The sequence below is a fragment of the Pelodiscus sinensis genome, chromosome 15, assembly GCF_049634645.1.
Source record: "Pelodiscus sinensis isolate JC-2024 chromosome 15, ASM4963464v1, whole genome shotgun sequence".
NCBI classification, from domain to species: domain Eukaryota; kingdom Metazoa; phylum Chordata; order Testudines; family Trionychidae; genus Pelodiscus; species Pelodiscus sinensis.
Genome location: NC_134725.1, coordinates 38,785,099 through 38,798,186, shown reverse-complemented (window position 1 = coordinate 38,798,186; position 13,088 = coordinate 38,785,099). Strand labels below are relative to the sequence as shown.

Below are 13,088 nucleotides of genomic sequence, written 5' to 3'. Positions count from 1 at the left end.
GCCTGTAATCAGAGCCTGAGAAGCCAACTAATACTGTAGTTTTCATGCCCATACTTGCTATTCCTTTCCAGTCATCACAATAGGGAAATGAAAAAATCACAACAGTGAACCTGGCCATTTGGTGCAGAACACAGAGAGAGGCATGACACGGTCCCAGGAATACCTTGTGTGAGGCTCCAGAATGGCAGCATGCTTTGTTACCTTCCTCCCATGCACTGAACGCTTTCTGCAGCACATGGACTATATTCATTCACCCGTGTTAATCAAACAGGAGGAATATACTGAATTGATAATGGGTAGTAATAATACTCTGCATTTACATCGCAGCATTTATTCTGCTGGTTACCAAAGCATTTTATGAGCTCAAAGCTCTGGATAGACCCCATTATACAATTTTACATCTGTCATAAAATCTGTCCCTCACTGGTGGTGTTAAACTCCAAAATTCTTCATCTTTGCTCCAAAGTGTAAGGAACATACACAAGAGCCAGCCCAAATAATCCCTCGCCAGCTCTTTCCAATGAGCAGGAGTTATGCTAGCTCATTAGTATAATTCTAAATAAGTTGCTCCTACTCTCTTGTGTGTGCCCCAGTTTTACAACTATTTTAATTGCAATCGAAGGCTGAGTTGTCCACAGGCAGTTGGAAAACATTAGCATGAAACTCTGCTTGTGTCTCTTCATACAGAAGTAATGAAGCAGCCTGTCTAAATGTCCAGGGAAGCTGCTACTCTGTCTGGCCCTCACCCTGCACAGTTAGGTGAGGACTAGCATCACCCTGGTTTTTAATGAGAAACCCCCTCCTCCCCACTACGGCTGTGTCTAAACTGCAGGATTTTTTCAAAAAAAGTAGGCTTTTTTCGAAAAAACTTCACCTGCGTCTAGACTACAGCTGCGTTCTTTCGAAATTAAATTGAAAGAACGCAGCTTTTCTTTCGATGGCAGTACTCCCCATTTCACGTGGAATAACGCCTTTTTTTCAAAAATGCTCTTTCGAAAAAAGGCTCTATGTAATGCAAACTGTGCTTTTTCGAAAGAGAGCATCCAGACTTCCTGTACTGGCTATAGTCTAGACGCTCTTTTTTGAAAGAAGCTTTTTCGAAAGTATCTTTCGAAAAAGCCTCTTTCAAAAGAGGCTTGCAGTCTAGATGTAGCCTACAGGACATGATTCCCGAGAGAGTTTCCAAACTTGGCTAGATCTGCATGTCCTCTAATTAAAGTGCTGTCTAATGAAGCTATGGCTGTGTGTAAACTCCTTCCCTGCCATGCTCTTCCACCACATTAGATGGTGGCAAAAGATTTGTTGGAGCAGATGTGGAAGGGACAGACATCTATGGTAAATAGTAATCTGAGAAGCAGCTTCTCTGGGCAGAAGGAATTATTCCAGCATTTGTTTTGGATTCTTTGCTTCTCCCGCAAAACCAGTATAAGGAAAACATCCCTTTGCAATGATTACTTATCCAAACACTTACCCAGTGGAAAACTATAGTGCTTCCCCTCCAAGATCTACTACTATAATCAGCCATAGCATTATAACTGCTATGGCAAGGAATGTGGTGCCACTCGGCAGGACGATATTTGGTGTCAATATTTGGACAATATTTGGGGGAAGAGCTCCAATTAGCCCCTCTGCAACAGCTTTGCTCTGCTCTGGATCCATTTGTTTTTTGTAATTTGTCCCATATTACTTTTAAAAAGGCAGTAGTGTTTTGGGTAGGGACGTTCCAAAAGCCAGAAGGTAACACCAAGGATCGGAGACACACACATTGGTCTGGCTTGCAGTTTCATCTCCCAGGAGCTGGTGAAATAAAGGGGCTGATGGATTCCAGTTTCCTACCTGCTCACAGAGGGTCCCAATGAGCCCTTCCAGATCCTGCTTCTCATGGAGCACCATCTGCTTCTCCTCAGATTCCTGCTCCAACTGCATCTCCAGCTGACGAAGCTGCGCACAGGTGAGAGGGACACAAAGGGCTTAGCTGGCAATCTCCAGCTGAAGCTGACTTACCAACTACGTCTCAACACAATTTTGCTTGCTCCTTCCAGTGGTCACTGAACGATCTGCACCTTTCCATGCAAAAAGGTGAAGGCAACCACAGTGTTAGCTGTTCATCTGAGAGGAAATCTCTGATTTCTGATTGAAAATATCCAAATACAGCCCTATGGCGTGTTCTGCCAGGGCCTGGCCAAAGCAGCCACAGGAGAGGAGTGGTCCCTGCTCACATGCACACCGTAGCTTTGCAGCCATCTGAAAGTTCCCTCTCTGCTACATTTCTATTACTATGCTAGCAAGAACGGGAGACTGGATGTCTCTTAAGGACTCTCTGGAGACAGGCAAAGAAACCCTGCAGGCAGCAGCAAGTCTCAGAGCCTGGGGTGACTGCCTGGGGCTCACACTAAGTGTAGAGATCCCCACCCAGCAAGGGTGTCAGAGCCTAGGGTTCATCTGTGACATAGTGGGGACTGCATTTACTCTCGTAGCCGCAGTGTTCATGCTGTAGTTGCACCCACTGTTTACTTTGTTGTGCCGTGTGTAATTCCTACTGTCCTGTGCTGCTCTGTAGTGACTCTGTGTGTGTGTGTGAGTGTGTGTGAGTGCAGTGCCCATCAAGGGATGAGATGTCTGGGGGAGAACTCCTGAGAGGAGACATGCAGGGAATGGCCCAGGCCGGCCTGTCACCTGATCTAGCTGGAGGATTCAGTCAGGTGGCACTTTACCTGGGAATCTGAACAAAGGGGGAGGCGGGGCAGCCTGGAGGTCTGTGACCAATTGCTGGGTGGGGGAGGGAGTCTTTCCCGAGGGAGCCTAGCTGGCTTGAGGGTCCGGGCAGGGGGCCCACAGGCATAGCTCCTGTCTCCCCACGATGGATTGTACCGACTGCTCCCGGTTCCTGCGACAAGCAGTCTGTGCTACCCTGTATCCCTGTCAACGAATAAACCTTCTGTTCTACCTGCCGGCTGCGAGTCTGTGACAGGGCGAGGCAGCCCCGCAATGAATCCGCAGGGCCCAGCCAGGGTTACCTGGCTGCAGAGGCCCCTCCCCCACAGCCCTACCGAGCATGCCCAGGCTTCAGCTCAAGTATAAAAGCCTGGGGAAGGGCTCAGTTTGGGCTGGCAGCTGGAGGAGAAGGACCTATGAAGGAAGTGCCTGACCAGCAGTGACCCGAGACCCCAGAAGAAGGCAGCAGAGACGCTGAGGCGAGTTGGGGCATCGCAGAGGCTGTCCACCAAGGAGGTGTTGCCCCAGGGAGGACAGCAAACCTGACAAATATGTGGGAAGCAGCTCAGGTGGACCAGGTAGGAAGTGGCCCAGGGCAGGAGTGGGAGCTGCCTCTCCTGCCCCAGGAACCTCAGTGGGTTTCTGCAGGACTTCCCCGCCGAGAGAGTGGCACGCTGTCCTGTCACTCACAGGGTCCTGGGCCGGGAACCGGTGGAGTAGGGTGGGCTCGGATCCCGCTACCTGGGGTGCGGCCCAGCTATAACCCTGTTCTGCCAGCGCAAGCCTTGCTTCAAAGGGCCATACTAAGACTATGTTTGTGGACTCAGGCCAGAGGGCCTTGCCTTAAAGGGCTATGCAGAGACTGTACTCAGGGACTTGGGCAAGTGAGCCAGGTTCTGGAGGGGTAGTTGGCATCTGGGTTCATGGACTCGGGGTCCCTCCCAGTCTGCCACAAGAGATGGGAGGGAGCACCCCACCACAGAGTCACATCTGGCTGTGGCTGGGGGTGCAGGGCCTGGTGACTCCCCCACACCCTGTGACACCATCCCGAGCAAGAACCTCGACACTGCTATTCCCAGTGCTCTGGCATGAGCCCCACAAGCCTGATTTCTTCAGCCAGGGCTCTGAGACACAGCTGCAGCGGTAAGTGCTGTGCAGATGAGCAGACTGGGGAAATGGGCCTTCTGGCTAATGAGAGCGAGATGGGGAAGCCTCCTCCCAACCCACAAAGGCTTTCAGGGGCTACGTCCAGATTGGTCTGTGACACCACTTTGAGTTCACATGAAGTGCCTTGCCAGAGGCACCTTTCCTGTCAGTAACTATTGTTGCCTCAACCCTCTTTGGCAAAGATCGGTGTCTCTCTTAATGCCAAGTGCTGCTCCCTCCTTCTTTGTGAAAGACAGAGACCAGACGTGCCAGTTCCTTGTGGCTGCTCGATACTACTCTAGTGAGAGCCTATCCTGACGTCAGGGGGTTACCCCTATTGGGATCCATGTTACCTCTAATGTTTCCCATGCATGTGCTGAATGAAATTGCAGGAAAGATGGGGATAAACTGAAGAGGGTCCAGAGAAGAGCAACAAAAATTATTAAAAGTGTAGAAAATATGAGCTATGAGGGAAAATTGAAAGAATTGGGATTATTTGGTCTGGAAAAGAGGAAACTGAGAAGGAACATGATAGCAGTTTTCAAATATAGCTTGACCCTCTCAAGTCCAGCACTCTATGGTCAGGCAACATCTGTGATCCGGAATGATTTGAGTTAGCCGGAGTCCACTTATCATAGGTGTGGCCAACTTTCCCACAGTCCCACAAACTTTGTTTACAGCCACCAGTCCTGGCTCTCAGTGTTTGTGCTATTGCTTATCTCTACTTTACCCCTAAATGTCTTCTCAGAGCCCAGCAAGTAGTGAAAATATTATTAATGCTGCTAGATAATATTGACCTCTTGTGGTTTAGCAAATTATCTGGTTTGGCAACAACCAAGTCGCAAGAATGCCAAAATAGAGAAGTTCAACCCTTTACCTAAAAAGGAGAAGGGAGAAAAATTGTTCTCCTTAGCCTCTGAGGGCAGGACAAGAAGCAATGGGCTTAAATTGTAGCAAGGGAGGTTTAGATTGGACAGAAGGAAAAAATTCCTATCTGTCAGGGTGGCTAAACACTGGAATAAGTTGCCTGGGGATGTTGTAGAATCTCCATCCCTAGAGATATTTAAGAGTAGGTTAGACACACCCGTCAGGGATGGTCTAGACTGTGCTTGGTCCTGTCATGAGGGCAGGGGACTGGATTTGATGACCTCTCGAGGTCCCTTCCAATTCTAGTGATCTAGGATTCTATAAGACGACCCCATCTCTGAACCTTTCAGTGGCCGGCAGGGCTAATCACAGCTGTCCCACGCCAGCCCCCAAACTCTGTCTGCATCTCTGAAAAGATGCTCAGACACAGTTTTTAAAAGGGAAGCACGAGCAAGCTTGAGTCCCCTCTTAAGAGTCTCTGCCACTTACTCATTTAGGAAAAACAACCACATCCAATCTGTTTGGAGGGAAAGGAGAAAACTATCTGCTCAGTGGAGAGCAGCCTTGGAACTTGCTCAGCATGTTTTCAGTGAAATTGACACTGTTCTTCCTTCATCGAGGGCAATTAACAAAACCAGCAAAAGCAAAGCCTGGGAACTGTGAGTGCTGGATTCCCTAGAGGAGTACAATGTAGTAATGCCCAATAATTGAAAGCCATGGGGCCTAAGAATAATGGGAAATTAATAGGGAGAGGAGGAAGATGTGTAGAGAGAATCATATCCATTGTGATGTGCCTGGCCAAAGTTGAACCTCCCTCTATTAATTTCCCAGGACAGAATGTTGCTGCTGTACATGGCTCTCCACAGCAGACTGAGAGATGAGGGCTCTCTGCAGGGGCCTGTGGCCCTGCCAATCATCCAGTCATACATGCATCAGTGACCCAATTATTCCTCTGATGCAACTCCTCCATACACCTCTGGCTGGGGGACTGATGGATGCCACTTGTGTTTGCTTTCCTCTGTGTCCAGATGCCCCCACAGCTCCATTTTTCTATATACAAAAGCATAGATACCTTTGTCCTCAACGGAGATAATGCACGACTGACAATGGGGCGCTCAAGATGCATGACTCATACGGGCTGCTTGAAAGCAGCATGTCGACCTGATGTTAAACACTGGGCTTTGCACCTTCCTGTATATTGCATTTAGATTAGAAGTTATATTGGCTCTGCCCCATTTCTTGTCTAAATCATAGTATCCCAGGGCTGGAGGAGCCCTCAGGAGTCATTGAGTCCAGCCCCCTGCCCAAAGCAGGACCAGCCCCAACTAAATTATCCCAGCCAGGGATTTGTCAAGCCGGGACTTAAATCAGGTTAGGCTTCGAATGCTGAGCAGGTCAATGTCCAAATGCTTGTAAAAATCTGGGCCTACTTCCCCAATTGTTCCCTAGTCAAAGCTGCTTGCAGAAGAGAATTGTAAATCCCTTCTCCAAAGGCAGGTTTGTTAGTTATGCCCCCTGAGTCCTTTGGTTACACCCTTCAGCAAGTCCCATCCCAATTAGCACGCTGCTGACATACCCTCCTCTGACAGGACTGGCGAACATCCTCTAGCTCCTCTTCTTTGTCTTCCAGGTCCTTCTGGTGCATCTGCTTCATCCGTTCTATTTCCATTTCAAGCCTCATGTGGAGCTGAGGAGACCCAAGACAAAGAGCTGTAGATCTGCTGGGGGAATGGTTACAAACTCTCCTTGCTCATCCCCAGTTTACTGAATAAGAAGGAAATGGCAACCCATTTCCTTTGAAAATTTCAGAGGATGCCAGGTGGGCAGCTCCAGGCAGCCCAAATGCGTGGGAGGGGCACAACTAGGTTTCACACCCTAAAAAACATCTCAGATCCCTGACCTCACTGCCGGGGGCTTCAAATGACAGACCTTCCAAGAGCGCATTGTTACCATGCAGGCAGCTAATGAAGTTGCCACCTGCATGCTGTCAGCTTTCCACCATGATGTACTGTTCTCACATTGTGAGACTCAGCCATAAGAAAGCAAACACCTGTTACCCATAAACTGAATGGGTTTCTGTGCCTAAGGCTTGATAATGAAACAGTTGAGTCATATTAAAATAGTTCTGTTAAACAAGGAGAAGAATCAATAAACTGAATACAGTTTCCATAAGATGAGAGGCTAAAAATCAGTCTCAGGTTGGGGGCTTGATTACTTATTTAATAGGGAGCAAGTGTAAAACAAACAAACGGAAGTTTTTCTTTATGCAATGCACAGTCAATCTGTGGAACTCCTTGCCAGAGGATGTGGTGAAGGCCAGGACTTTTATAGGTTTCAAAAAAGAGCTAAATATAAATTCATGGAGGATAGGTCCATCAATGGCTATTAGCCAGGAATGGTGTCCCGAACCTCTATTTGTCAGAGGGTGGAAATGATTGACGGGGGAGGGATCACTTGATGATTCCCTGTTCTGTTCCTTCCCTCTGGGGCACCCGGTATTGGCCACTGTGGAAAGACAGGACATGGGGAAATATGGACCTTTGGTCTGATCCAGTACGGCCATTCTTATGTTCATGTTCTTGTGTCTGGAATAGCTTCATGTTACCTGCTCCAGCTGCTCAGCAGCAGTCACATGTCGGCTCAGTTCGTTTTGCTGTTCAGCAGCATTGGACTCCAGCTCCCAAAGCTTCTTCCGTAGCGCAGCCACAGCCCCTTCATCCCAGGTCTCTGATGAGGTGAGCTCCTGCACTTGGGTGGCCAGCAGTGCTATTCGCTGATTCAGATTGGATGTTTCCAGGTCCTTTTGCTGTGCGGAGGCAGGGGAAGAAAGCCCACACATGTAAAGGGTCAGAGTTGTCTCGTTAATCTCATTAGCAATGCAGCCATCTGCTTCCCCAAGAAAACCACCTCTCAGGACTTGACTGAGAAACCAGAACTGGTCAGGAATTGTTGTGACTGTGGGGGATCACTTAAATAAAAGGTTTAAAAATAGCTTTCACGGAAATTTGGAAAGTTTAACCTGGCTCTCAAAACTTCCCTTTGAGTGATAGGCAGAGAAGGAAGATACAGGGGAAAGAAAAGGCTTTTCTCTCTCTCTCTCTCTCTCATGCAGTGTCTAGACAACAATAATGCTAGCCGTCTACCTTTCTTCTGCAATCTGCTACAGATACTCTGGGGATTCAACTCATGACAAAGGATGGGAGGTGGACTCGGAGCTTGTCTGATGCTACAGCCACTCAGTGAAAATAACGACCCACTCCTTCAGACTACTCCATTGGGCCCCGCTCTTTGTACGATTTATTAGTTTTAAGACACCCTCCATGCACCTGCAGCTCCTAACTTGTACCAGCTTTACTGAGTAGTCTCTTCCTCTCATAAGCTTTGATGGACCTGCCTCATATCTCTGAGACTCAAGAATGAGAGACACATCATCTCAATGAACACTAATGCTAAAGGTCTTTTTTTGAGAGAGCCTGATGATGGATCTGCTAAGCAAAAGATTACAGCTCCTCTCCGCCCCCTCACCACTGCAGGTCCCTGTCCTCTTGCGAGGGTCAACTGGGGATGCCCTCAGCATTTGATTTAGTGGGTCTTTACTAGACCTGCTAAATCGAACACCAGAAGATCAATCTCCAGCATGTAAGTATAGACATGGCCTTAATCTGGCCTGGAGGATATTGACCTGCAGTGTGGAGGGGGACTGATAGGAGCTGTAATCCTTTGCAAATAACTACTTGCAGTTTCCCAAGCCTGACTCACTGGGTGCAGCTGCCTGGAAAGCCAGGAGTTTCTCATTTTTATATATATGTACATATATATTCATTCTCCAGGGATTGAATGCAGAACTGCTTATAGAACTGGTGGTGATTGACAGATGTTTCATTTGGGGACAGGTCTGTGTGGGGCGTTTGGCCACAAGAAGCCAGGACAGAGGAGCCCCATGAGAGTAGGGCCTGGGAATCCACAAGCTGCTCTTTGCCTGAATAGACAAAGGACTAGAGAGGGCACCCCAGGCAGTAGGCATGAGCACTCTCAGTTGGATGACCCCAGGGTCCCAAACAGAAACCACTCTCACTCACTTTGAATTCTGACTGTGCCTCTCTACCTAGGTATCTGCAATCTTCCCTTTTGTGCCAGTCCTAGCAAATTACCCTTCCCTTTGACATGCATCTGAGTGGTCATTCGGACCCACCAGGGCTAGCACCTGCCAGGTATAGCAGCTGAAGCACCTACAGAGTATGCCTCCAAGTCACGGTACACCTGGCACCCTAGCAGGGTGGGGTACCCCATGACTGTACAGTCCAATAGTCACACCCCATTCCAAGTAAACAGGCTGAAAATACTCTCCTGCTGCATCTCTCTTTATACCAACAAGGGCTGCTTTCACAGTGGGTTGCTCCCCTTCTACACAGACATCAGACTCGGAGTTAGGCCAGCATAAAACTGGAACCGCGAGGTGCTGATTCCGGTTCTAAGACCCTTTGCACAATGCGCCAAGGCCCTAGTCCTGCTGCCTGTTACAGACAGACCTGAGCACAGACCAATAACTCTGGGCAGAGCCCAGTTTACTTCAGTGCATTTCTGTGGAGTAGCTGGGTTCCTTGTCTCCAGGCCCAACCTCGGGGGTGGAACAAGGGGTCGTTGCCCCAGCCCAGTGATTCAAAATGGTCTGGGGCTCCTTCTGCTGCCATTGAAACAGGAGCAGCAGTGACAGAGCCCTGGGCCTTTTAAATTGCCACCAGATCCCCATGCCACATGCTCCAGGCAGCTCTGAGGGCTGCCAAGGGGGTGGGGGTGATGCAGAGCACTCTGGGCCACACAGGAATGGCTGACCCAACCCCACCCCTTCTGCCTGAGGCCTTGCCCCTTCCCCATCTTGCCCAGGGCCTGTCAGTGCCCATCCTTGTCTGTCAGAGGAGTCTGATATAGGAGAGCCCTATAACTCCTGCTGTGTGCTAGGGGAATCCAGAATAAAGACATCTCTAGCCCTGCAATACGTGGCTAAGTATCATTATTGCAATTACAGTGATTAGGGCTTTGCTGTAAGATGCCAGTTCTCCGGAGCAGCCATAGAAGCAAGGGCAAACTGGGACATCTCCCTCTTACCTCTGACATCTGCTGAAGTTTACCCAGCTCCCATCGGATGGTGGTGTTCTCCTGGGTCACTTTTTCACGAAGGCTCTTTTCAAATGCTGACTCTCCCAAGGCCTGGGCTAGCTGCATGTCAAACCTGCCACGTGTGACATATCCGCATTACAGCTCCTCACAGACAATGTCCCAAAGGGGAACATGACTACAGTGGAGTGGAAGCAGGAGAGCACCCCCAAAGGAGAGGGCAAGAAGGTAGCAATTAGCATTCACTTGGGATGGGTTTCCAAGGCAACATTACGTGGCCTGGTTTGTAAGGGGTCACATAAGAGAGCCAGAATATGCAAAGAGTTGCAGACATTTGTTGAACTGTTAATTTCTCCATTGAAATGCTGGCCTCAAGAAACTGAAGGCTCCTGGGCAGCAGCCAGGCACATTTAGCACCTGTGCACCTAGAGCAGCACTCAGCCAAGGGCAGAACATTCAGCTAGAGCTTTAACTGCCCATTACTGATGCAAAACCCTTTAAAAGACTCAGGCCCACAAAGTAAACCCGTGCATGGCATCTGCACAACACGGCAGGCACCCCAGAGGGCAGCCTCCCTCAGCTGACTCTAGGAGGCCACACTGCCCTGCCCCACTCCAGGAACCTTGAGATTTCAGAGCAGTAATTAGGGGATGACCTTTTCTTGACTCATTAGTAGATATGGGCCACACCCAAGCCCCTCAGATCGACACTCAGAATCTGAGCTCCACAGAGACAGTAAAATGAAAGTTGTTGGCACTTTTTCTCCATACGCTGATGCTGAAGACTTAGTTTTGGTCTCTCATTTTATTGGGAGGAGGCAGTGCCCCTCTTTCATCCCAGACACCCCTTTGGCCAAACAATGGGCTTTGCATCATTGTCTAGAAAACAGTGACAGTGGTGCAGGATTTGGAACATGGTCTCAAGGGCTCCCTTCATCCCATTCAAGAACATACTGTGTTCTGCTCCTGGCATGGGGAACATACAGAGACGGGGCAAACCCCGGGATCATTGCTGGGGATGGCTAATGGTGTGTCTTTAATTCATGCAGATTCCCAGGTCTTAGCCACTTCCTCTGAAATGCAAATTCTGGCTCCTGCATCTCAGGAAGTAGTCCTGACTTTTGAGGAAGGGCTGTGCCCATCCTGCACTACCTGCTCCACGTACTTAAAATACAGTAAGCAGCTCTCTGAATTTTTCCTGACAGAACAATGTTTCTGTAGTGGAAATTTGTTAGCATTACACGGACACAAAACATATTGGGCTCGTCTACACTGGCCCCTTTTCCGGAAGGGGCATGTTAATTTCACCTATCGTAGTAGGGAAATCCGCGGGGGATTTAAATATCCCCCGCGGCATTTAAATTAAAATGGCCGCCGCTTTTTTCCGGCTTTTAAAAAAGCCGGAAAAGAGCGTCTACACTGGCCCCGATCCTCCGGAAAAAGCGCCCTTTTCCGGAGGCTCTTATTCCTACTTTGAAGTTCCTACTTCCTACTTATTCCTACTTAGGAATAAGAGCCTCCGGAAAAGGGCGCTTTTTCCGGAGGATCGGGGCCAGTGTAGACGCTCTTTTCCGGCTTTTTTAAAAGCCGGAAAAAAGCGGCGGCCATTTTAATTTAAATGCCGCGGGGGATATTTAAATCCCCCGCGGATTTCCCTACTACGATAGGTGAAATTAACATGCCCCTTCCGGAAAAGGGGCCAGTGTAGACGTAGCCATTGGGTAATATCCAACATTCAAAGCTGGTAAAAATAAACAGCCTCACCAAGAATGCCAGCCTCCAAAAGAAAACCTGTGTTTGAGGCCTACTTCAGGGTTCACAATTTGCTTATTACCTGCTATAAGGTTGTTGCCTGGTGCTCTTTAATGGAGATGGTATTTAAACTCTGGGCATCTGAGCAATCACAAGAAGCTGCCTCTGCCTTTAAGATGTTCCTGACTTTGTGCGACTAGCAGCCTTTGGCTACATTAACTTACATGCTGAGGTTTCATGACCGTTCTCAGAAAACACGATGATGGCCTCGCTGGGTTTACAGCCGTCAAATTTTCAAATAAAAGTAACTTTTCATGTTTGCTTGGAAGGCATTTTGCGTGAGGGAGTCTTGCTGTCTGCATCCATTTCTTGGGCTCAGTCCCCAGTTTTACTGACTGGATGGATGGTCTTGCTTCTGCATAACACCAACTGCTTTAGGAGCTGAAGGCACAAGCTGTAGGCTGTTGACATGTTCATGGAATCATAGAATGCTAGAACTGGAAGGGACCTTGAGAGGCCATCAAGTCCCCTGCACACTATCTCGACCTGGTGTGGGGAACCTCAGGTCCGGGGGCCACATCCGACCCCCAGCTTGCCTGGATCTGACCCCTATGTTCAGGGCTCCCCCCAAGTATTGGGAAGCCTGTGATAGTGTCCCAGCCCCCAATGGGGCTGAAGCATACAAAATCTGGGCCCATCCTGGGCTCTGGTGTGAGAAGGGAATGTGTGGAGTGTCTTTCTTCTTCTGAGTTGGGGTCCATATCAGTGAGGGTTCCCTAGGCAATTTATTCCAGTGTTTAACTACCCTGACAATTAGGAGGCTTTTCATAATGTCAAACCTAAAACTCCTTTGTTACAGTTTAAGCCCATTGCTTCTAGTTCTATCCTCAGAGGCGAAGGAGAACAATTTTTCTCCCTCTTCCTTGTAACAATCTTTTAGGTACTTGGAAACTAGTATGTCATCTCTCATCTTCTCCTTTCCAGACTAAACAAGCCAAGTTCCTTCTTTCTTCCTTCATAGCTCATGTTTTCTAGACCTTTAATCATTTTTGTTGCTCTTCTCTGGACCTTCTGCGATTTCTCCATATCTTTCCTGAAATTTGTGCCCAGAACTGGACACTATACTCCAAGTGAGGCCTAATCAGCTCAGAGTAGAGCGGAAGAATGACTTCTCGTGTCTTGCTCACAACACTTCTGTGAATGCATCCAAGAGTCATGTTTGCTTGTTTTACAACAGTGTCACACTGTTGACTCATATTTAGCTTGTGGTCCATTCAGTGTCAGATTTATGCATAAGCTAAGTAAACTACATCTTAGGTTTTCAGATTATGAGGGGCTTTAAATACAAAAAATGTCTAGTTTTTAGTTGCATCCTTGCCTATATACTGGTATAGATGCAAATATAAAACATTATTATTTCTATTTTCATTGTCCTTTCTGTTAGAATAATACACACTTTTTGGTAATGCTCTGGGGCCTCTTAAATTTGACATA

At 48.2% G+C, this 13,088-nt stretch overlaps 1 protein-coding gene across 5 annotated transcripts in view; it reads right to left on the bottom strand.

Moving 5' to 3' along the window:
- MYO18B (myosin XVIIIB) overlaps positions 1-13,088 on the bottom strand; it is a 243,277-nt gene that overhangs the window by 102,826 nt on the left and 127,363 nt on the right. For all 5 annotated transcript variants that reach the window (XM_075898877.1, XM_075898880.1, XM_075898881.1 and 2 more), the window contains 4 exons: positions 9,835-9,958; positions 7,334-7,534; positions 6,305-6,415; positions 1,837-1,941 (listed from right to left, as the gene is read on the bottom strand). In XM_075898877.1, coding sequence (XP_075754992.1) covers positions 1,837-1,941; positions 6,305-6,415; positions 7,334-7,534; positions 9,835-9,958 — 541 coding nt within the window. The remainder of the gene's footprint in view (positions 1-1,836; positions 1,942-6,304; positions 6,416-7,333; positions 7,535-9,834; positions 9,959-13,088) is intronic.